Here is a 24,673-nt window from a genome sequence, read left to right on the forward strand (position 1 = left end):
TAGTAATCACAGTGGTGAAATCACCATCCACACCCAACCGAAACCCTAGGGGCCTGGCCCGGCATCGCCCCAACTCTGAGGCTTGCACTATGTCCGGCCCGTGGAAGCCCATCCTCTGAGTCACTGTCACCCGGAGGCTCTTAGACCCTTCACTGCCCCTGAGACCCTACATCCCGGCCACTGCCTGCCTGGGCCACCTGTCTGCCGGCCAACAGCCCCCAACCATTGGGGACACAGAGTCCAATCTACCCCAAGGGCCACCACCCCAGAGAGCGGGTGTGTCAAAGCCACAGATCCTGATTCTGCTGACTATGCCACAGCCACGGCGGCCCCCAGGAAGGCTTGGATTAGGTGGCCAGACCAGGCAAAGAAGCTGCCCCGTCCCTCTCTGTGGCCATCCTCGGGGCAGTGGAAGGGCCATCTCTGGCCCTCCATCTCTGCCTCCACTTCCTGAGCCCCAGAACGCCCAACACCGTGACCCCCCCCAATTGCAGCCAGACTAGGGAGGGTGCAGACCCACCTGAGGACACAGTGACCAGGGTCCCTTGGCCCCAGTAGTAGAACCAGTTGTCACAATATGACAACCATGCTGGGACCCCAGACAATAAATGGGACCCAGAAAGGCCTTGGACCTCAAATCACAGCCACTGGGGCTGAGAGAACCAGGCAGCCCCAGGAGCCAAGGCTGCTGGAGGGCCAGGCGGCAAGGGACCGCTGACCCATTGGCTCCTTCCTGAGTCCTTCTGGACCCCAGACCCAGACACCCTCATTTTCCCCCAAATGCAGCAAAAAGCCCCAGAGAGAAAGAGAAGAGAAGGGCTGTGAGGACTCACCTGAGGAGACGGTGACCAGGGTTCCCTGGCCCCAGTAGTCAAAATTGTCACATTGCCAAGGGCCCCATTAGGCGGTGTACAAAAACCTTACTCCCACCTACTGCCCGGCCGCCCGGCCACCACAGACGCCCCAAGTCCTCTGGTCTGCGCGCCCCAGACACAGCCCATTGTGCGGGCCTGACTGCCGCAGGCAAACCCCCATGGCCCCCAGAAAGGCCGTCCACAGAGCGAGGACCTCACAGCCTCCAAAGCAGCTCCTGGGCTCCTCACAGGGTCCCTCAGAGACCCAGGAGTCTCTGGAAATTGCTTCCCTGCACCAGGACAGAGGGGTAAAGAGAAAGCTGTCTTACCTGAGGAGACAGTGACCAGGGTGCCCTGGCCCCAGTAACCAAAAGCATTGCACAGGGACACAGTCCCTGCTCCTCCCCTGACATAAACCCTCCCCGGCCCCCTGCTTGGGCCATGTCTCGATGCTGGAGGGTGCCGCACGCAGCTGGCTTCCCTGCCCCCAGCGACACGACACCACGGAAAGACAGACACAGGTAGGGGTGCATTTACCTGAGGAGACGGTGACCAGGGTGCCCTGGCCCCAGAGGTCTAAGTAATCATGTTCACACTGATACACCTGCCTAGTCCCCAGCACACAAAAGCCGGGCCCTGATACAACTTCTCCTTCCCAGCTGTCAGCTGTCCCCAGGCTCTCTTGCCTGGCTCTTGGCTTGCTTACCCCCCAGGGCCCAAGGGGGCTGCACCGCAGTCCTGCGGGGCCCCAGGCTGGATCTCAGGCTAACGGACAGCAGGGCTCTGGGGCTCCAGCACTCTGGCCATGGTGGAGTTGCGAGCAGCCCCGGGGACATGGCCCGGGGCCCATGGAGCAGCTGCAGGGGAGACTCACCTGAGGAGATGGTGACCAGGGTGCCCGGGCCCCAGAGGTCAAAGTAAATGTCACCCAGTGAGCTGTCCCTGTGCTGCAGCCTGCAGCAGACCCCACAGCCAGGGTCCCCAGGGAGATGCAGGAGCCAGAAAGTCTTTCTTCTGCTCGAATAAATGTCCCGCCCCATGCCTCGCATGATCCCTCCTGCCTCAGGCCCCTGGGCTGCCATGTGGGTGTCCTTCCTGACAGCTGACCGGCTGTGCTCCTGAGGGCATGTTCTCTGTACATGGCCTTCCCATGGCCCTCACCACCAGGGCCCCATCCGGCCCTCTGGCCATGTCACGTCCACTTGCCACGTCCCTTCTGAGCAGGCTAAGCACCCCTCTCAGCCTCCTGGGGCTGCCCGCCAACCCACACTGGGTCTGCAGTGAGCCTGCCCCGTGAGCCCAGGGCACCCTCGGACCCTGTCATCAGAAAAAGCTCATCTTTGCTTTAGAATAGGCAGTGGCCACTGGCCCTCGGACCACTGGCCCACCGGGTTTTTGTAGAGCTGTCAATCACTGTGGCCCCAGTTAGCACTGTGGTTCCTACCTGGGCCAAACCCCCCAGGGCCAGAGGGGGTGTTGGGTGGGGCCACAGAGCTGGCATGGGAGACGGGGCCACATCCTCCCAGCCATTCCCACATCAGCTGCAAACTGATGGCCACTACGAACAACAATCCCAGCATTGAAGGCTCTCCTGCATCAGTTTTCCTTTGCTCTTCCTGAAATAAGAAAAGGTCCAACACTGTGCCCATGGGCCACCTGCATTCGGGCCATGTGGGCCTTGGGTGGTGGCACAGGTGGAGGGGCAGGCAGCACCAGTGCTTGCTGGGCCTCTGGCCCCCGCCCAGGCCCCTGGGCCCCCGGGGGGTGGACAACCGCCAGCCTGCCCCAGGGGCCTGTCAGAGTCTCGGCCTGCAAGGCTGCTTTCCCACTGGCCACGTCTGTGCACACAGAGTAGCACATCAGTGTCCTCGTGAACAGGCCCCTGGGGGCCAAGGCAGTGCCCACTGTGGCCGCCGTGTGCCTGTTTGCCCCAACTGCTGGTCATGGAGGAGGCTCTCAGCTCTGCATGCCCCTGGCTGTGGGGTGGGTGCAGGGGGAGGGGCATGAGGGTCTAGGGCCCAGGGCCACCCCACCCCCGCCCCACACAGGCTGCTGTCCCCAGACACCACCCATCAGGCGGGGGGCTGGGTGCCAGGACACACAGGCTCCCCAGGCCCATGCGGGTGAGGCAGGTGTGCTCATGTGTGGGCCAGGGACTGAGAGGGGGCGATGACAGGCTTGCTGGCAGAGGGGTCAGTGAAGAGTAAGTTGCCAAGACCTCAGGCTGGCCGTGTGCCTGCAGAGGAGTGCACATGGCTCCATGTAGTTGAGTGGCCTGTGTGCCCCTCGAAGAGGCTGATGGGTGTGCGGGCCCTGTTTAGAGTCTCTTTCTGGAAAGTTCTGTCCAGTACGGTGTGAAGGATGGATCCAGGAGGCCTGGAGCAGCAGGAGAGGGAAGCCTGGATGCTGGGAGATTGTTAGGGAGCCCCTGGGGTGGCAGGTAGGTCACAGGGTCTCCTGTGGGAGGTGGTGGGATGAGGGTGGGGGGAGCAGGGAGGGCAGGGCAGTGTCTGAGACTGTGCACCCAGGATTCAGGGCTGAGGCTGGGGCTCTAGGCTTCTGGCCTGGTCTTGGGAAAATGAGGAGAAGCAGGCCCAGCAATGGGTGTAGCTGGCGATGGCACCTCGGGGAGGCTGATGACAGGTGTGTGTGGGGGACCCGCCACCATGCTGGGGTGCAGAGCCTCTCTGGACATGGTTGGACACCAGCACATGGACAGTGTCCAGTCTGGGGTGATGACGGCCCAGCCGGGGGAGTACCATAGGGAGGCCCTGTGTAGGGGCAGAGCAGCCTAAGGGCCCTGAGGCACCTGTGAAGGAAGCCAGTGGGGGAGGAGAGACAGGGATGAGGCAGGGACAGTGGAGAAAGAGCAGTGGTCTGTCATGGGAGGGGGTGGCTGCAGCCTCCATGAGAACGGCTGGCCCTGGGGACCCGGGCTGGGGGGCAGGGCAGGTTGAGGGCTGGGTTGAGGCCTCTGGTCCCTTCCCACCCCCATGCCCGGGCCTCCTGGGTACCCACAGGGGTAGCTCCTGGCTCACAGGCAGGGCTTGTTGAGCCCCAGTCCCTTTCTGGGATCACTGTGCTAAGGTCTCAGCCTTGGGACCTCCTCTCTCCTTTTAGGGAACAAGGGTAAGCTCTGCTCTGGCCCTTCAGGAAGCACCTGCTCTGGCTTTCTAGAACCTTCAGTTCCTGGATGGGGGAAGAGAAGGTGCCCTCTGTGCCCTGCAGGCCCATCTATGTCAGCTCCCAGCTCCCAGCCCTAGGCCCTAGCCCTGCCTCTCCACCATGGCAGAGACAGAAAACCAGGCAGGCTGCAGGTGCCGTCTGGCCTACAGAGGACCCATCACAGCTCTGGGGGACCTGCGCGTCCTGTTGGGCCCTTGGGGAGGATAGCACCTAACCTTGGCAGAGCTCTCGAGCCTTCCACAGAGAACTACACACTGTGTGCAGTTTGGATAGGGGCAGCTGAGCTGGGTCTGTGTGGCTGGCCGCGCTCATGCTCAGTGCTGGGAGTCTGGCCCTATCGTCCAGGGAGAGGACATGGGCGTTTCAGGTGTACACTTTGGCGAGGGCTGGCTGTGGTGTCTGGACCAGCATAATGGGGTGGCCAAAATTGGGCTAACTGGTGGGTCTTCCAGCCTCTGCTCACAGCTGCAGGCTCCTGGCTCCCCTACGCCTTCCAGAACAGTGACTGGGAAGGTATCTCCTGGCTGACTCAGCTGCCCTGAGCACGACTCAGAGTTGAGTCAGAGGCCGAAACCCGAGGCAGGTGGGGAGACCACCCTGTTCAGTCAGGACATGTCCACGCAATTGCTTCTGAAAAAGGTGGTGACCTAGGAGCGGCTGGCCTGGGGCCTGTGATGCTGCCATGCCTCGGTGAGCTAATCTTGCTGCAGGGTCTTGTTCCCCCCAGAATGGAGCATGGTGGTAGGCCAGATGGCCAGAATGCAGGTGTGCTCTGAGTACCGACCGCTGGTCCTCACACTCACAGGGAGAAGTTTTGTCTCTGAGACTTGACCTCAGGTGGCCTCTGCCAGCAGGGAGCTGCTTCCTGAGCCCGACGCTCCAGGAGGAAGGTCCATTCAGGCAAGAACACAAGAAGAAAGTCCTCTTGCTACATTTCTCAGGCCAGAAGCTGCAAAGAGCAAATAGCTGCTGTTGCCAACAAACCGAAGGGAACAGAGAGGAATAAGAAACAGAATTTCCCTCCTCTGAGACCCTGTGACATAAGCAAAAAGGAGTTAAAAAAAAAAAAAGGGCAAGAGCTTACAAACAAATATGAAACAACAAGAGGATGGGCTTCAAGTCCTGCTATGGGAAGAACAGAAGACCCCAGTGGCTCCTGGCAGCACCACCCCTGTCCCAGCTCAGAGAGGTTCCGGGTGGTTAACAAAGCCCAGAGAGAAGGGGCCAGCAGGCCGGGGCAGTTATCACTCTCTAGGCCTGGAGCACCTTCAGATGCGAGACCGAGGGTTGACCAGTGGGTAACCAGGGCTGATGTCACTGAGGGTGTAGGGTGTTGGGTGGGTGTCTCTGTGAAGGGCGTTCCTTCGTGGCAGGAGAGGGGCTGCTGCAGCCACCAGTGCCCGAAGCCAAGGGCCCGGCAGGAGCTAACGCACTCTCATTGCCATCCTGGCTTTTTGTATAAGAAGGGAAGCCTTGGCATCTTCTGCATCTCCTTGTCCAGAGTGAATCCCATGTCTATCTCAGGTCTCCCTGAGGGTCTCGTCCCCTGGACCTGGTAGGACTCTTTCACCAGGCTGGACAGGCAGCTCACGTCAACCTGCTTTCTTGGTGGCACAGAAGGGCTGCTTCTGAGAATGGCTGCAGGGAATGGGTGGGTGGCCACAATGGGTGGCTCAGGTCCTGGGGCCACCACCCCCCACGCCCCCCCCCACCAAGAGTGGGACGTGCCCGTCCCTGCAGCTCAAACTCTGCAATGACCTGGACATTCACTAAGTCTCAGAGATTATGACATGTCCCCTCACCCCTTCTTTACCTTAAGGCTGCAATAAATCAGGTTAAGCTCAATGCCCAGCCAACAGTACCCAGAGGGATGTCCACAGCCAAAGGCCCTGACCCCTTGTCACTGTTGTCATGTTCTTGTGAGCATTGCCAGCCATATGCACTTTTGAGGCAGCATTCAAGATTTTGTCTTGAGGACTGTCCCGACTTAGACTGGGAGGCTTTTACCCCTCCCTTCCTCATTGTTCCCACAGACTCCTGTCTTCATAGGTTCCCACCTAGTAATGAGTGGGAAGGGAAGAGCAAAGTGCCCTTGGAATTCTTGGGGACCTCCCAAGGCCATTAGTCAAGGCTGGGCACCCCAATTGTGTTAGAGAGAGTGGATGTTCTGTGGATAAAGTGTCTGTGTGGACAGAATGGGGAAACATGACTCTCAGCTTTTGGAACATGAAGATGGTGAGGTGCCGCCACCATGACCACTGACCCACCCAGTTAGCTCATATGTGGTGAGTTGCTTTTCTGCTGATGGCTCTGTGTCTGCTAAGAGCCAGCTCCCTGGGGCCCCTGCCATGGGTAGACCAGCTGCTCTTCTTGCAGTAAGGAAGGGGCAGGGGCTTTGGTGTGTGCAGAGGTGCAGCTTAGTCCTTTTCCACATTTACCATGATCTTCCTTGGAAGAGTCTCTTGAATGCTCTGAGCTTCAAGATCCCTTATCTGCAGGAACATGGGAAGTAGCATCTTGCACACGAGTCTTGCAGGATTAAGAGGTAGTGATGCAAAAGAGGAGCTCAATGACAGGGAGTACGTACAGAGAAGAGGCAAGGAGTCCTCTGCCATGACACGGAGGCTGAAATCTTTAAATTTGTTTTTTAAATAATCATTTTATTTTATTTTGCTTCATCAAGACAAGTGCAGTCCTTAATCTCCATCCCCCATCTCCCACCCATCGCTCCTGTGGTCACCATCAGTGTGTTCTCTATAGTTGAGATTCGGTTTCTTGGTTTGTCTTTCTTTCTCTTTCCTTTTTGCTCATTTGTTTTGTTTCTTAAATTCCACAGATGAGTGAAATCGTGTGGTATTTGTCTTTCTCTATTTCACTCAGCATAATACTCTCTAGCTCCATCTGTGTTATTGCAAATGGCAAGATTTCATTCTTTTTTTGACTGAATAATATTCCATTGCATATATATGACACATCATTATCCATTCATCAGTCCATGGGCACTGGGGCTGTTTCCACAACTTGGCTACAGTATGCTATAATTATTGGAGTGTATGTATCCCTTTGAATTAGTGTTCTTGTATTTGCATAAATACCTAGTTGTGCAGTTGCTGGATTGCCTTTCTATTTTTAGCGTCTTGAGGAAGCTCTATATACCTTTTTTTCAGAGTAGCTGCACCAGCTTGCATTCTCTCCAACAGGGCAAGAGGGTTCCCCTTTCTCCACATCCTCACTAACACTGGTTGTTTCTTGTGTTGTTGATTTTAGCCATTATGATAGTTCTTTTTTTAATAATAAATTTATTTTTTATTGGTGTTCAATTTGCCAACATACAGAATAACACCCAGTGCTCATCCCATCAAGTGCCCCCCTCAGTGCCATTCTGATAGTTCTGAGGTTATATCTTATTGTGGTTTTGATTTGCATTTTCCTGATGATGAGTAATATTGAGCATCTCCTCATGTGTCTATTAGCCATCTGGATGTCTTTTCTGGAGAAATGTCTGTTCACATCTTTTGCTCATTTTTAAATCGGATTATTTATTTTTTGGGTGTTGAATCTGGTAAGTTATTTATAGATTTTATAAACTAACCCTTTATCAGATATGTTGTTTGCAAATATCTTTTCCCATTCTATAGGCAGACCTTTAGTGTTGTTGACTGTTTCCTTTGCTGTACAGAAGCTTTTTATCTTGATGAAGTCCCAAGAATTCAATTTTGCTTTTGTTTCCCTTGCCTTTGGAGATGTGGTAAGAAGTTGACACATCTGAGGTTAAAGTTGCTGCTGTGTTCTCTTCCAGGGCCTATCTCACATTTAGACCTTTAATCCATTCTGAATTTATTTTTGTGTCTGGTCTAAGAGACTTGTCCAGTTTCATTCTTCTGCATGTGGCTATCCAGTTTTTCTGACACAGTGTGTCGAAGAGACTGTCCTTTATCCAGTGGATAGTCTTTCCTGCTTTGTCAAAGGTGAGTTGACCACAGAGTTGAGGGCCTATTTCTGGGTTCTCTATTCTGTTCCATTGACCTATGTGTTTTTGTGCCAGTTTCATACGGTCTTGAAGATCACAGCTTTGTAATATAGATTGACATCCTGAATGATGATGCCTCCAGCCTCAATTTTCTTTTTCAAGGCTGCTTTGGCTATTCAGAGTCTCTTGTGGTTTCATACAAATTCTAGGATTGTTTGTTCTAGCTCTGTGAAAAATTCTGGTGTTATTTTGACAGAGATTGCATTAAATGTGTAGATTGCTTTGGGTAGTATAGACACTTTAACAGTATTTCTTCTTCCAATCCATGAGCGTGGAATACTTTTCCATTTCTTTGTGTCCTCTTCAATTTTTTTCACAAGTGTTCTACAGTTTTCAGAGTAAAGATCCCTTACCTCTTTAGTTAGGTTTATTCCTAGGTATCTTATGTTTTTGGTGCACTTGCAAATGAGATTGATTTCTTTATTTCTTTTTCTGCTGCTTTGTCATTGGTGTATAGAAATGCAACATATTCTGCACATTGGTTTTATATGTTGCAACTTTGCTGAATTCATGCATTAATTCTAGCACTTTTGTGTATGGAATCTTTCAGGTTTTCTACATAGAGTATCATGTCATCTACAAAAAGTGAATGACTTTTTCTTTGCCTATTTGGGTACTTTTGATTTTTTGTTGTTGTCTGATTGCTGTGGCTAAGACTTCCAGTTCTATGCTAAATAGTAATTGTGAGAGTGGACATCCCTGTCATGTTCCTGATAGTAGGGGAAAGTCTCTCTGTTTTTCCCCATGGAGGACAATATTAGCTGTGGGTCTTTCATATATGGCCTTTATGATGTTGAGGTATGGTTCCCCTATCCCTACTTTGTGGAGGATTTTTATCAAGAAAGGATGCTGTATTTTGTCAAATTCTTTTTCTGCATCTATTGAGAGGATCATGTGGTTCTTATCCTTTCTTTTATTTGTCTTTTTTTTGTGCTTTTCATCCTTTCTTTTATTAATGTACTGTATCACATTGATTGATTTAGGAATATTGAACCAAAAAAAAAAAAGGAATATTGAACCATCCTTGCAGCCCAGAAATGAGTCCCACTAGATGGTGGTGAATAATTCTGTTGATTTATATTTGTCATATTTTATTGAGAATTTTAAAAAAGATTTTATTTATTTATTAAAGAGAGAGAATGCACAAACAATGTGCATGAGATAGGATAGGGGCAGAGGGAGAGGAAGAGAGAGAAACAACACTCACACAGACTCCCCACTGAGTGTGGGGCCAGAAGTGGAGTTCAGTCTCATGACCCGAAATCATGACCTGAGCTGAGATGGAGTCAGAAACTCACCCAACTGAGCCACCTAGGTGCCCCTATATTATTGAGAATTTTGGCATCCATCCATGTTCTTCAGGGATATTGGTCTGTAATTCTCCTTTTTTTTTGTAATTCTCCTTTTTGATAGGATCATTGGTTTGGGGATCAAGGTAATGCTGTGTCATAGAATGAGTCTGAATGTTTTCCTTCCAGTTCCCTACTTTGGAACAGCTTCAGAGGAACAGGTTTTAGTTCTTATTTAAGTGTTTGGTAGAATTATCCTGGGAAGCCATCTGGCTTGGACACTTGTTTCTTGGGAGCTTTTGATGACTGCTTCAATTTCCTTGTTGATTATAGGTCTTCTCAGGTTTTCTATTTCATCCCGTTTCAGTTTTGGTAGTTTACATGTTTCTAGGAACACAACCATTTCTTTCAGATTGCCTAATTTGTTAGCATATAATTGCTGATAATATTCTGTTATAACAGTTTGCATTTCTTTCAAGTTGGTTGTTATCTCTCCTCTTTCATTTATGACTTTATTTACTTGGGTCATTTCTTTTTGATAAATCTGGATAGGGGTTTATCAATCTTATTTTTTTAAAGAACCAGCTCCTAGGTTCCTTTATTTCTTGTACCCTTCTTTTGGTTTCTATAGTCCTGATTTTAGCTCTGATCTTTATTAATTCTCTTATCCTGCTTTGTTTAGGCTTGATTTTCTGTTCTTTATTCCACCTCCTTTAGCTGTAAGGTTAGCTTGTGTATTTGAGACTTTCCTTGTTTCCCCAGAAAGGCCTGTATTGCTATATACTTCCCTCTGAGGACCACCCTTGCTGCATCCCAAAGGATTTGAACAGTAATGTATTCATATTCATTTGCTTCCATGGATTTTAAAAATTTTTCTCCAGAGGCGGGGCAAGATGGTGGAAGAGTAGGGTCCCCAAGTCACCTGTCCCCACCAACTTACCTAGGTAACTTTCATTTTTTTTTCCCTAGGTAACTTTCAAATCATCTGAAAACCTACAAATCCGGCCTGAGATTTAAAATGATAACAGCTGAAATGCTAGAGAAAGAAGAGTTAGCACTTCTAACAAGGTAGGAAGACTGAAAATAAATAAATAAAAGAGAATCCAGTGGGTGAGGGACCCCGTGAGGAGCCAGGTGAAGGCTAGGGGGTGAGAGCATCCAGGACAGGAAAGCCTAGTCCAGGAGAAGCAGTAACTTTACCAATATTCCCGGATGGAAAGACGCTCGCAGGGAACTTGGGCAGGATCCCAAGAGGGGCAGTGGGGCCCCCAGGTTCCTGCAGTCACTAACAGAGGAAGTGTGCCCTAGGGGAGAATGCACCACAGACCATGGGCCGAGTCATGGTAAACTGCTGGAGAACGTGCGTCAGGACCTCAGGAGCAGCTCAGGCATCAGCTCTGGGTGGAAGGGGCTACACGGCCCTGGGAGAGTGATTCCAGTGGAACAGGCCCCAGATCTCAGGACGCCATGGGACACAGCCCAGGATCCTACAATCCTCTCGGGACAGGCAGAGGCCAGGAGGGCCCAGAACAGTGAGGGCGCTCCTGCCACTGGGCAGCCCCAGGTTGTACAGGTCAGCGCCCTGCCCCTGAAGCATCCAGGCCACTTTGGACTGGAAGACTGCAGTAGTTACTGCAGGAGCTGACTCCAGGGCTGGAGAGCTGGCCGCCACCAATGATGTTGTTCCTTCTGGTGCCACTGTGTACCTGGGAGGATTTGGGCCACCAGGGGCCCCATGGGATAAATAGCTTCCACTGAGCCTTGCACCTGGCAGGAGGCGGGTCAGCTCCCCCAGGAGCACACATCTGAGAATCATCACAGCAAACCCCTCCCCCAGAAGGCCCACTGGAAGGACAGGGGAAGAGAAAGATCTTGACCAAGCAGCACTGGAAAGCACCAGGGAAAGTCAAGGGATATATAGTATATAGAATCAGAGGATATCCCCCTTGGGTTTTGTGTGTGTGTGTGTGTGTGTGTGTGTGTGTGTTTGTTTTTTCCTTCTTTTTTCCAGTACAACTTGTTTTTATCCACTCTGCACTGAGCAAAATGAGTAGAAAGAACTCACAACAAAAGAAAAAAATCAAAAATAGTATTCTCTCCCACAGAGTTACAGAATTTAGAATACAATTCAATGTCAGAAAGCCAATTCAGGGGGATCCCTGGGTGGCTCAGCAGTTCAGCGCCTGCCTTTGGCCCCATGATCCTGGAGTCCCAGTATTGAGTCCCACGTGGGGCTCCCAGCATGGAGCCTGCTTCTCCCTCTGCCTGTGTCTCTGCATCTCTCTCTCTCTCTCTCTCTCTCTGTGTGTGTCTATAATAAATAATAAATAAATAAATTTAAAAAAAGAAAGCCAATTCAGAAGCACAATTACAAAGCTACTGGTGGCTCTGGAAAAAAAAGCATAAAGGATTCAACAGACTTCATGACTGCAGAATTTAGATCTAATCAGGCCAAAATTAAAATCAATTAAATGAGATGTAATCCAAACTGGAGGTCCTAATGACAAGGATTAATGACGTAGAGTGAGTGACACAGAAGACAAGTTGTGGCAAGGAAGGAAGCTAAAGAAAAAAGATAAAAACAATTAAGACCATGAAGAAAGGTTAGGGGAAATAAATGACAGCCTCAGAAGGAAAAATCTATGTATATTTGGGGTTCCAGAGAGCGCTGATAGGGACAGAGGACCAGAAAGTGTATTTGAACAAATCATAGCTGAGAAGTTCCCTAAATTGGGAAGGGAAACAGGCATTCAGATCCAGAAGATAGCGAGGTCCCCCCCCCGAAAATCAATAAAAACCATTCAACACCCTGACATTTAATACTCAAAACTTGCATTCCAAAGTTAAAGAGAAGATCCTTAAAGCAGCATGAGACAAGAGATTCCTAACCTTACGGGGGGAAGTATTAGATTAATAGCAGACATCTCCACAGAGACATGGCAGGCCAAAAAGGGCTGGCAGGATATATTCAGGGTCCTAAATGAGAAGAACCTGCAGCCAAGAATACTTTCTCCAGCAAGGCTCTCATTCAGAATAGAAGGAGAGATAAAGAGCTTCCAAGATAGGCAGAAATGAAAGAATATGTGACCACCACACCAGGTATCCAAGAAATAATAAGAAGTACTCTGTAAAAGAAAGAAGAAGCACAAAGAAATAAGACACATAAACACAGACTGGATAGGTATCATGATGACACTAAATTCATATCTTTCAATAGTAACTCTGAACTGAATGGGCTTGATGATCCCATCAAAAGGCGCAGGGTTTCAGACTGGATAAAAAAGCAAGACCCATCTATTTTCTGTCTACAAGAGACCCACTTTAGATGTAAGAGAATCTTCAGCCTGAAAATGAAAGGTTGGAGAACCATTTACCATTCAAATGGCCCTCAAAAGAAAGCAGGGGTAGCCATCCTTATATCAGATAAATTAAAGTTTATCCCAAAGTCTGTAGTAAAAGATGAAAAGGGACACTATATCATACTTAAAGGATCTATCCAACAGGAGGACCTAACAATCATGAATATTTATGCCCTGAATGTGGGAGCTTCCAGGCATATCAATCAATTAATAATCAAAGTTAAGACATACTTAGATGTATCTTGCAAGAAGTTACTATGGCCGAGTTCAAAAAGGGTGTTGCCTGTGTTCTTCTCTAGGATTTTGATGGAATCTTGTCTCACATTTAGATCTTTCATCCATTTTGAGTTTATCTTTGTGTATGGTGAAAGAGAGTGGTCTAGTTTCATTCTTCTGCATGTGGATGTCCAATTTTCCCAGCACCATTTGTTGAAGAGACTGTCTTTCTTCCAATGGATAGTCTTTCCTCCTTTATCGAATATTAGTTGCCCATAAAGTTCAGGGTCCACTTCTGGATTCTCTATTCTGTTCCACTGATCTATGTGTCTGTTTTTGTGCCAGTACCACGCTGTCTTGATGACCACAGCTTTGTAGTACAACCTGAAATCTGGCATTGTGATGCCCCCAGATATGGTTTTCTTTTTTAAAATTCCCCTGGCTATTCGGGGTCTTTTCTGATTCCACACAAATCTTATATGTTCTCATTCATTTGGGGAATATAAATAATAGTGAAAGGGAAAATAAGGGAAGGGAGAAGAAATGTGTGGGAAATATCAGAGAGGGAGACAGAACGTAAAGACTGCTAACTCTGGGAAACGAACTAGGGGTGGTAGAAGGGGAGGAAGGCGGGGGGTGGGAGTGAATGGGTGACGGGCACTGGGTGTTATTCTGTATGTTAGTAAATTGAACACCAATAAAAATAAAAAATAATAAAAAAAAAAGACATACTTAGATAATAACACACTTATACTGGGAGACTTCAACACAGCCCTTTCTCCAAATGACAGATCTCCTAAGAACAACATCTCAAAAACAAAAACAAAAACAAAAAACAAAAAACAAGAGCTTTAAATGATACACTGGACCAGATGGATTTCACAGATATTCACAGAACTTTACATCCAAACACAACTGAATACACATTCTTCCCAAGTGCACATGTAACTTTCTCCAAAATAGACCACATACTGGATTACAAATCAGGTCTTAAGTGATACCAAAGGATTGGGATTGTCCCCTGCATATTTTCAGACTGCAGTGTTTTGAAACTAGAACTCAATCAGAAGAAGAAATTTGTTTTTTTATAATAAATTTATTTTTTTATTGGTGTTCAATTTGCCAACATACAGAATAACACCCAGTGCTCATCCCGTCAAGTGCCCCCCTCAGTGCCCGTCATCCATTCACCCCCACCCCCGCCCTCCTCCCCTTCCACCACCCCTAGTTCCTTTCCCAGAGTTAGGAGTCTTTATGTTCTGTCTCCCTTTCTGATATTTCCCACATATTAGAAGAAGAAATTTGGAAGAAATTCAAACAAGTGGATGTTAAAGACCAACTTGTTAAAAGATGATAGGGTCAACCAGGGTATTAATGAAGAATTAAAAAGATTCCTGGAGACTAATGAGAATGAAGAAACAACCATTCAAAATCTTTGGGATACTGCAAAAGCAGTCTTGAGAGGGAAATACGTCACAATACAAGCATCCCTCAAAAAACTGGATAAAACTCAAATACACAAGTTAACTTTGCATCTAAAGGAACTGGGGAAGGAAGAGCAAACAGATCCTACACCCATCAGAAGAAGAGAGTTAATAATGATTCGAGCAGAACCCAGTGAAATAGAGACCAGAAGAACTGTGGAACAGATCAATAACCCAGCAATTAGTTCCTTGAAAGAATTGTAAGATAGATAAACCATTAGCCAGCCATATTAAAAACAAAAGAGTAAAAAATCTAATTAATAAAATTATGAAAGCAAAAAGAGAGATCACCACCAATACCAAGGAAATTCAAACGATTTTAAAAACATATTATGAGCAGTTTGTACACCAATAAATTAGGCAATTTAGAAGAAATGGATGCATTTCAGGAAAACCACAAACTACCAAAACTGGAACAGGAAGAAATAAAAACCTGAAAGGCTGATAACCAGGTATGAAATTGAAGCAGTCATCAAAAACCTCCCAAGACACAAAAGTTCAGGGCCAGATGGCTTCCTAGGGAAATTCTTTTTTAAAATTTATTTTTTATTGGCGTTCAATTTGCCAACATATAGAATAATACCCAGTGCTCATCCCATCAAGTTCCCCCCTCAGTGCCTGCCACGCAGTCATCCCCACCCCCCGCCCACCTCGCTTTCTACCACCCCTTGTTTGTTTCTTCCCAGGGGAATTCTATCAATTGTTTAAAGAAGACATCATACGTATTCTATGAAAGCTGTTCTGAAAGTTAGAAAGGGATGGAATACTTCCAAAATCGTTCTATGAGGCCGGCATCACCTTAATTCCAAAACCAGACAAAGATGCCACCAAAAAGGAGAATCATAGACCAACATCCCTGATGAACACATGCAAAAATTCTCAAAAAGATACTAGCCAGTAGGGATCCCTGGGTGGCGCAGCGGTTTAGCGCCTGCCTTTGGCTCAGGGCGCGATCCTGGAGACCTGGGATCGAGTCCCACGTCGGGCTCCCGGTGCATGGAGCCTGCTTCTCCCTCTGCCTGTGTCTCTGTCTCTCTCTCTCTCTGTGACTATCATAAATAAATAAAAATTAAAAAAAAGATACTAGCCAGTAGGATCCAACAATACATTAAGAGGATTATTCACTATGACCAAATGGGATTTATCCCCAAGATGCAAGGCTGGTTCAACACTTGTAAAGCAATCAGTATGATTGATCATATCAAGAGAAAAAACAAGAACCATATGATCCTCTCCATAGATCCAGAGAAAGCATTTGACAAAAAACAGCATCCATTCCTGATAAAAACTCTTCAGAGTGTAGGGATACAGGGAACATTCCTCAGCATCTTAAAAACCATCTATGAAAAGCCCACAGCAAATATCATTCTCAATGGGGAAGCACTGGGAGCCTTTCCCCAAAGATCAGTAACAAGACAGGGATGTCCACTCTCACCACTGCTATTCAACATAGTACTGGAAGTCCTAACCTCAGCAATCAGACAACAAAAAGACATTAAAGCCATTCAAATTGGCAAAGAAGAAGTCAAACTCTCCCTCTTCCCCAATGACATGATACTCTACATAAAAAACCCAAAAGCCTCCACCCCAAGATTGCTAGAACTCATACAGCAATTTGGTAGCGTGGCAGGATACGAAATCAATGCCCAGAAGTCAGTGGCATTTCTATACACTAACAATGAGACTGAAGAAAGAGAAATTAAGGAGTCAATCCCATTTACAATTGCACCCAAAAGCATAAGATACCTAGGAATAAACTTAACCAAAGAGATAAAGGATCTATAACTTAAAAACTATAGAACACTTCTGAAAGAAATTGAGGAAGACACAAAGAGATGGAAAAATATTCCATACACTTGGATTGGCAGAATTAATATTATGAAAATGTCAGTATTACCCAGGGCAATTTACACATTTAATGCAATCTCTATCAAAATACCATGGACTTTCTTCAGAGAGTTGGAACAAATTATTTTAAGATTTGTGTGAAATCAGAAAAGACGCCGAATAGCCCGGGGGATTTTAAAAAAGAAAACCATAGCTGGGAGCATCACAATGCCAGATTTTAGGTTGTACTACAAAGCTGTGGTCATCAAGACAGTGTGCTACTGGCACAAAAACAGACACATAGACCAACGGAATAGAATAGAGAATCCAGAAGTGGACCCTCAACTATATGGTCAACTAATATTCGACAAAGGAGGAAAGACTATCAATTGGAAGAAAGACAGTCTCTTCAATAAATGGTGCTGGGAAAATTGGAATCCACATGCAGAAGAATGAAACTAGACCACTCTCTTTCACCATACACAAAGATAAACTCAAAATGGATGAAATATCTCAATGTGAGACAAGATTCCATCAAAATCCTAAAGGAGAAGACAGGCAACACCCTTTTGGAACTTGGCCACAGCAACTTCTTGCAAGATACAGCTATGAAGGCAAGAGAAACAAAAGCGAAAATGAACTATTGGGACTTCATCAAGATAAGAAGCTTTTGCACAGCAAAGGATACAGTCAACAAAACTAAAAGACAACCTACAGAATGGGAGAAGATATTTGCAAATGACGTGTCAGATAAAGGGCTAATTTCCAAGATCTATAAAGAACTTCTTAAAGTCAACAGCAAAGAAACAAACAATCCAATCATGAAATGGGCAAAAGACATGAAGAGAAATCTCACAGAGGAAGACATAGACATGGCCAATACGCACATGAGAAAATGCTCTGCATCACCTGGCATCAGGAAAATACAAATCAAAACCACAATGAGATCCCACCTCACCCCAGTGAGAATGGGGAAAATTAACAAGACAGGAAACAACACATGTTGGAGAGGATGTGGAGAAAAGGGAACCCTCTTACACTGTTGGTGGGAATGTGAACTGGTGCAGCCACTCTGGAAAACTGTGTGCAGGTTCCTCAAAGCGTTAAAAGTAGACCTGCCCAATGACCCAGCAATTACACTGCTAGGGATTTACCCCAAAGATACAGTTGCAGTGAAACTCCGGGACCCCTGCGCCCCGATGTTTATATCAGCAATGTCCACAATAGCCAAACTGTGGAAGGAACCTCGTTGTCCATCGAAAGATGAATGGAGGGATCCCTGGGTGGCGCAGCGGTTTGGCGCCTGCCTTTGGCCCAGGGCGCGATCCTGGAGACCCGGGATCGAATCCCACGTCGGGCTCCCTGCATGGAGCCTGCTTCTCCCTCTGCCTGTGTCTCTGCCTCTCTCTCTCTCTGTGTGTGACTATCAAGAATAAATAAATAAAATCTTTAAAAAAAAAAGAAAGATGAATGGATAAAGAAGATGTGGTCTATGTATACAATGGAATATTACTCAGCCGTTAGCCATTACTCAGCCATTACATTAGCCATTAGCCATATACGACAAATATCCAGCATTTGCTTCTATGTGGATGGAACTGGAGGGTATTATGCTGAGTGAAATAAGTCAATCAGAGAAGGACAAACAGTATATGGTCTCTTTCATTTGGGGTATATAAAAAATAGTGAAAGGAGAAAGGAGAGAAAATATGTGGGAAATATCACTGAAGGTGACAGATTGTGAGAGACTTCTAACTCTGGGAACGGAACAAGGGGTGGTGGAAGAGGAAGTGGGCGGTGGTTTGGGATGATTGGGTGACAGGCACTGAGGGGGGCACTTGATGGGATGAGCACTGGGTCATATGTTATATGTTGGCAAACTTAACTCCAATAAAAATAATATTTTAAAAACTAATAAAATTCTTCTCTCATTTCCTGGTTGAAATTATATATATTTCACTAATATATGTTGGGGTAATGGGCTGTTTTATTGATATTGGGAAGGGTCCTCTATACCTCTTAGTTGTGAATGTTTCTTTCTTTGTTTCCTTCCCCAGATGAAGGAAGTTCTCCCCCATGATTTGCTCAAATACTCTTTCTTGCTCTCTTTCTCTTTCTTGCCTTCAGGCACTCCAATAATTCTGATTTGCTTCATTTTATGACATCATTGATTTCTCAAAGCTTTCCTTTGTGGTCCTTAGTTGTGTTTCTCTCTTTTTCTCAGCTTCCTTTCTATCAATTTGTCTTCTAAGTCACTTACTGTCCCTTTTGCCTCACTTACCCTAGCTGTTAGAGCATCAAATTTAGACTGCATTGCAGTTAGAGCATTTTTTCTTTTTAACCTGATTCTATCTCGTTTCTTTTTTATATGATTTTATTATTATTATTTTTAAAGATTTTATTTATTTATTCATGATGCACGAGAGAGAGAGAGTGAGACAGAGACAGAGACAGAGACAGAGACACAGGCAGAGATACAGGCAGAGGGAGAAGCAGGCTCCATCCAGGAAGCCTGATGTGGGACTCAATCCTGGGACTCTAGGATCACACCCTGAGCTGAAGGCAGGTGCCAAACTACTGAGCCACTCAGGGATCCCCTCATTTCTTTTTTTTTTTTAAAGATTTATTTATTTATTTATTTATGATAGACACAGAGAGAGAGAAAGAGAGGCAGAGACACAGGCAGAGGGAGAAGCAGGCTCCACGCCAGGAGCCCGATGAGGGACTCGATCCCGTGACCCCAGGATCACGCCCTGGGCCAAAGGCAGGTGCCAAACCACTGAGCCACCCAGGGATCCCCCTCATTTCTTTTTTAATTTAAATTCAGTTTGCCAACATATAGTATAGCATTATTTTCCATTGTAGTTTTCAATGGTTTGTCAGTTTATTTTATTTTATTTTTTTTTAAAGTTTTCTTTTTAAGATTTATTTATTTATGATAGAGAGAGAGAGAGAGAGAAAGAGAGGGGCAGAGACACAGGAGGAGGAAGAAGCAGGCTCCATGCCGGGAGCCTGATGTGGGACTCGATCCCGGGACTCCAGGATCACGCCCTGGGCCAAAGGCAGGCGCTAAACCACTGAGCCACCCAGGGATCCCCGGTTTGTCAGTTTAATAATACACTCAGTTCTCATCATTTCTGCACTAAGAGATTCTCTAGTATCTTTTATGCTTTTTTTGAGACTCAGCTAGTAACTTTATAACTGTTATTCTGAATTACATCTTTGACATTTACTTAAAGCCATATTGATTTGTTCTGTGGCAGAGAGTATTACCTCTGGTTCTTTCTTTTGTTTTGAATTTCTCCTTCTAGTTATTTTTTCCTGAGAAGGATGGATGGACAAATGAGCACTATCAAAAATATCAACCACGACCCAAGTGAAATACACATTACGCAAATGCAAAGATGTCAGAAATCAGAAAAAAAAAAAAAAACAAAAAAGACAAGGACAATGAAAAACTAAACAAAACAAAAGAAAAAAAGAGGGGGGTGGGAGAAATAATATAATCTCACAGCGTGAACAAAACAGGGTGATACACCTTGTCCTGGGTTGTAATTTGGTCTGGTTTGTTAGAAGACGCTAAATCCCCAAATTATAAAGTAATCAAAGAATATATATACAAAATAAATTGAATAGGAAAGGAAGTAAAAAATGAAGAGAATATATTTATAAAATGTAAATGGAAAAAATCAAAGTTTAAAAGAGACTTAAAAACAAAGAGTTGAAAAAAAAAACAAAGAGTTGATAAAATAAGAAACTAGATGAAACTAGAAAAAGGAAAAAAATGGGAAATTTTTAAGCTGAAAAAGAAACAAGAAAAAACTGGAGGCTGGAGGGTTGCAATTCTGTTTGGTCGTAAACTTGCTATTCACCTGTTCTTCCAGCTAGTCTTCTGGGCAAGGAGTCTGCTGTGCTGATTCTCAGGTATCTGTGCCTGGGGGGAGGGGCACCACTGCTTGCCAGGGGGCTGGGCAAAGTGTGAGCTGTTTGCTCTGTGGCTTTTGTTCCCTGAAGGCTCTATGCACATCTTTAGAGGGTGAAAATGAAAAAGACTGTACCCCAAACTCTATCCCCAGAGCTGAAAGATCATGGTGTGTGCCAAACTTTGCAGACTCCTATGGGTCCTGCCCACTCAGATCCTTCTGGGTGAGGTTGTGGGGGATCCTGATTTGTGCACTTTTCAGGGCTCTGGCAGGGAGAGCACTCATCTGCTCTCCCTCTCCCAGAGGCAGGCATGGGGTTGCTGTGTCCCAGTCCTTTTCAGGGACACAACACAGAGAGTACTCACCCTGTCGGGGCACCATTTGTGGGTTTATGGCCAATTGATCTGAAAGCCTATTCCCCAGATGGGGGGGCAGACCTAAACCAGTTTCCCCACTCCAAAGCTTGGGAATTCTTCCAGTTCAGGTATCCCTGTTCTTTCTGTGACTCCAGGGATCTTGCAACCCCACTGTTCTATCTGGGATTCTGTGCCACTTCACCACTGAGCACCTTTCAGCAGGGATATCTCTCATGGAGCAGACTTCTAAAGGTTATGATTTTGAGCTCCAGGGCTATATCACTTTCTGGTAACCAGCTAAGGTAGACTGTCTCCCCCCACCATTTATCTTCTGTTGTATCCCTTCCATTTCTCTTCTCTGCATTCCTATCTTATAAAAAGTGGTTGATTTTCTATTTGTAGAATTCCAGCCATTCTTTTCTTACATTTTAGTTTGAATCCATAGGTGTTATTTGATAGTACCTAGCTAAATTCAGGGGACCATATGAAATGAGAACTCCTCCTTTCCACCATTTTGCCTCTCAATTATGGTTTTCTTTCATCGTATTTTATTTTATTTTTGTACATGTATAACTTTTCCTTTCCTTCCTATTTTGGGGTCTAGTTATTTTTACGAAGCAGACAAAAATACACCAAGGACTAGGGTATTGCTGTATTCCACTTTACTTCTTGTTTGATTTTTTTTCTTACTTTGTTCTGTTTCCATTTTCTTCTGGTTTGCTTTCTTTTTATTTTTCTGGTGCTGTTGTTGTTATTTTTTGTCTTTTCTCAGTCTTTCATTTATTCTTTTCTGGACATAAGGATGAAATATGGAAACTCACCCTAAAAGAAAGAACAGGAAGTAGTACCCTTAGCCAGGGATTTAATCAATATGCATATAAAAGAGAAGTCACAACTGGAACTCAAAACAATGATTATCAAGATACTAGGTGGGTTTGAAAAAAAAATACAAAATACTAGAGAATCCTTTATTGTAGAAATAAAAGAACTAAAATCTAATCAGGCCAAAATTGAAAATGCTGTTACTGAGCTTCAGTGAAAAGTGGAGGCTTTAGAGACACCTGGGTGGCTCAGAGGTTGGGCGTCTGCCTTCGGCTCAGGTCATGATCCCAGGGTCCTGAGATTGAGTCCCACATTGGGCTCCCTGCAGGGAGTCTGCTTCTCCCTCCCTCTCTCTCTCTTATGAATAAATAAATAAATAAATAAATAAATAAATAAATAAATAAAATCCCTTTTTAAAAAGGGAGGCTCTAACTGCTAGGATGAAGAAGGCCGGAGAGTCAGTGATATAAAAGAAAATAAGGGACGTCTGGATGGCTCAGTGATTGAGTGTCTGCCTTTGGCTCATGGCATGATCCCAGGGTCCTGGAATGAAGTCCCACATCAGGCTCCCTGAATGGAGCCTGCTTAGGTCTCTGCCTGTGTCTCTGCCTCTCTCTCTGTGTCCCTCATGAATAAATAAACAAAATCTTAAAAAGAGACAATAATGGAGAATAAGGGAGCTGAGAAAAAAGAGAAAAAAACTACTGCATCATGAGAGGAGACTTTGAGAAGTCATCAATACCATACAGCAAAATAATATCTCAATAATAGGGTTCCAGGAGAGAAAAGGGGGGGAAGGTTTATTTGAACAAATTATAACTGAGAATTTCCCAAATCTGGGGAAGGAAATAGGCATTCAAGTGCAGGAGGCACAGAGAATCCCCTTAAATTTAATAAAAATAGGTCAACATCTTGACATATAATAGTGAATCTTGCAAATTTCAGAGATAAAGAGAAAATCCTGAGGGTGGCTCGAGACAAGAAGTTCTTAACCCACAGGGGTAGGAATGTACACGTGGCATTAGCCCTCTCCCCAGAGACCTGGCAGGTCAGACAGACTGGCATGACACATTCAGGGTGCTAAATGAGAAAACCACACAATCAAGAATATGTTATCAAAAAAAAAAAAAAGAATATGTTATCCAGCAAGGTTCTCATTCAGAATAGAAGGAGAGATAGCTTCCAGGACGGACAGAATCTGAGAGAGGACGTGACCACCAAACCAGCTCTGCATGAAATATTAAGGGGGACTCTGCAAGTGAAGAGAGAGGCCAATAGTAATATAGACCAGAAAGAAACAGAGACATTCTACAGAAACAGGGACTGTAGAGGTCCTACTATGGCAGTAAATTCATATTTTCTCATAGTTACTTTTTAAAAAAGACTTTATTTATTTGAGAGAGAGGCAGACAGAGAGAGAGACATAGACACAGGCAGTGGGAGAAGCAGGCTTCCTATGAGGAGCCCAATGTGGGACTTGATCCCAGGACCCTGGGGCCATGCACTGAGCCAAAGGCAGACATCCAACCACTGAGCCACCCAGGTGTCCCTTTCCATAATTACTTGTTTTTCCATAGTTACTTTTAATGTAAATGGACTAAATGCTCCAATTGAAAGTCTCAGGGTATCAAATTGGAGAGAGAGAGAGAGAGAGAGAGAGAGAGAGACCTACCTACATACTGTCTACAGGAAACTCATTTTAGACTCAAAGACCTATCCAGACTGAAAGTGAGGGAGTGAAAAACCATTTATCAAGCCAATGGACCTCAAAGGAAAGCTGGAGTAGCCATCCTTATATCAAACAAATTCGACTTTCAATGAAAGACTATAATAAGAGATGAAAAGGAACACTATATCATAATAAAAAGATTTATCCAACAAGAATATCTAACCGTTATAAATATTTATGCTCCTGATTTGGCAGCAGTCAATTATACCAACCAATTAATAACCAAAGTCAAGAAACACATTGATAATAATACGATAATAGTAGGAGACTTTAACACCCCACTCTCAGCTGTAGACACATAATCTAAACAGAAGAACAACAAAGAAACAAGAGCTTTGAATGACACACTGGGCCAGATGGACCTCATAGATATATTCAGAGCATTTTATCCTAAAGTAACAGAATATAGATTATTCTTGAGGGCACGTGGAACATTCTCCATAACAGATCACATACTGGGTCACAAATCAGGTCTCAACTGATACCAAAAGATTGGGATTATTCTCTGTATATTTTGACTACAGTGCTTTGAAACTTAAACTCAATTGCAAGAGGAAATTTGGAAGTGCATAAATACATGGAGGATAAAGAACATTGTACTAAAAAATAAATTGGTCATCCTGGAAATTAAAGAATTAAAAAAATCATGGAAATGAATGAAAACAAAAACACTATTGTTCAAAACCATTGGGATACAGCAAAGGAATTCCTAACAAGGAAGTACATTGTAATACGAGCCTCTCTCAACAAATTAGAAAAATCTCAAATATCCAAGCTAACTCTCCACCTAAGGAAGCTGGAGAAAGAACAGCAATTAAAGTCTGAGCCAAGCAGGAGAAGAGAAATAATAAAAGTTATAACAGAAATCAAGTATACAGAAACCAAAAGAAGGGCACAAAGGATCAAGGAAACTAGGAGCTGATTCTTTGAAAGAATTAATAATGTCAATAAACCCTTGGTCAGATTTATCAAGAAGAAAAAAAGGACCCAAATTAATAAAATCATGAATGAAAGAGTAGATATTATAACCAACACCAGGAAATACAAACAATTTTAAGAACATATGAGCAAAGATGTACCAACCAATTAGGCAATCTGGAAGAAATGGATGAATTTCTAGAAACATATAAACTAACAAAAGTGAAACAGAAAGAAATAGAAAGCTGAAGAGACCCATAACCAGAAAGGAAACTGAAGCAGTCGTCAAAAATCTCTTAACAAACAAGAATCCAGGGCCAGATGGCTTCCCAGGGGAATTCTACCAAATGCTTAAGAAGAAAAAACATATTTTACTGAAGCTGTTTCAAACTATAGAAATGGAAGAAAAACTTCCAAACGTATTTTATAAGGCCAGCATTACCTTGATCCCAAACCGCACCAAAAAGGAGAATTACAGATCAATTTCCCTGATGAACACAGATGCAAAAATTCTCAAGATACTAGCCAATAGGATCTAACAATACATGAAGAAGATTATTCACTATGACCAAGTGGGATTTATCCCCAGGATGCAAGGCTGGTTCAACATCTGCAAGTCAGTCAGTGTGATATAGAACATTAAAAAAAAGAAAGGACAAGAACCATAGGATCTTCTCAAT

At 45.2% G+C, this 24,673-nt stretch overlaps 2 gene segments (V, D, J or C); both read right to left on the reverse strand.

The window, feature by feature from the left end:
• Nucleotides 1–991, reverse strand: part of LOC112658003 (immunoglobulin heavy constant gamma 1-like) — a 79,202-nt gene extending 78,211 nt beyond the window's left edge. The window contains exon 1 of the C gene segment in view: nucleotides 834–991.
• Nucleotides 1–24,673, reverse strand: part of LOC112657327 (Ig mu chain C region-like) — a 49,581-nt gene that overhangs the window by 8,992 nt on the left and 15,916 nt on the right. The window contains 1 exon segment of the C gene segment in view: nucleotides 1,729–2,010. Coding sequence covers nucleotides 1,729–2,010 — 282 coding nt within the window.

This window comes from Canis lupus, chromosome 8 (assembly GCF_003254725.2).
Source record: "Canis lupus dingo isolate Sandy chromosome 8, ASM325472v2, whole genome shotgun sequence".
NCBI classification, from domain to species: domain Eukaryota; kingdom Metazoa; phylum Chordata; class Mammalia; order Carnivora; family Canidae; genus Canis; species Canis lupus.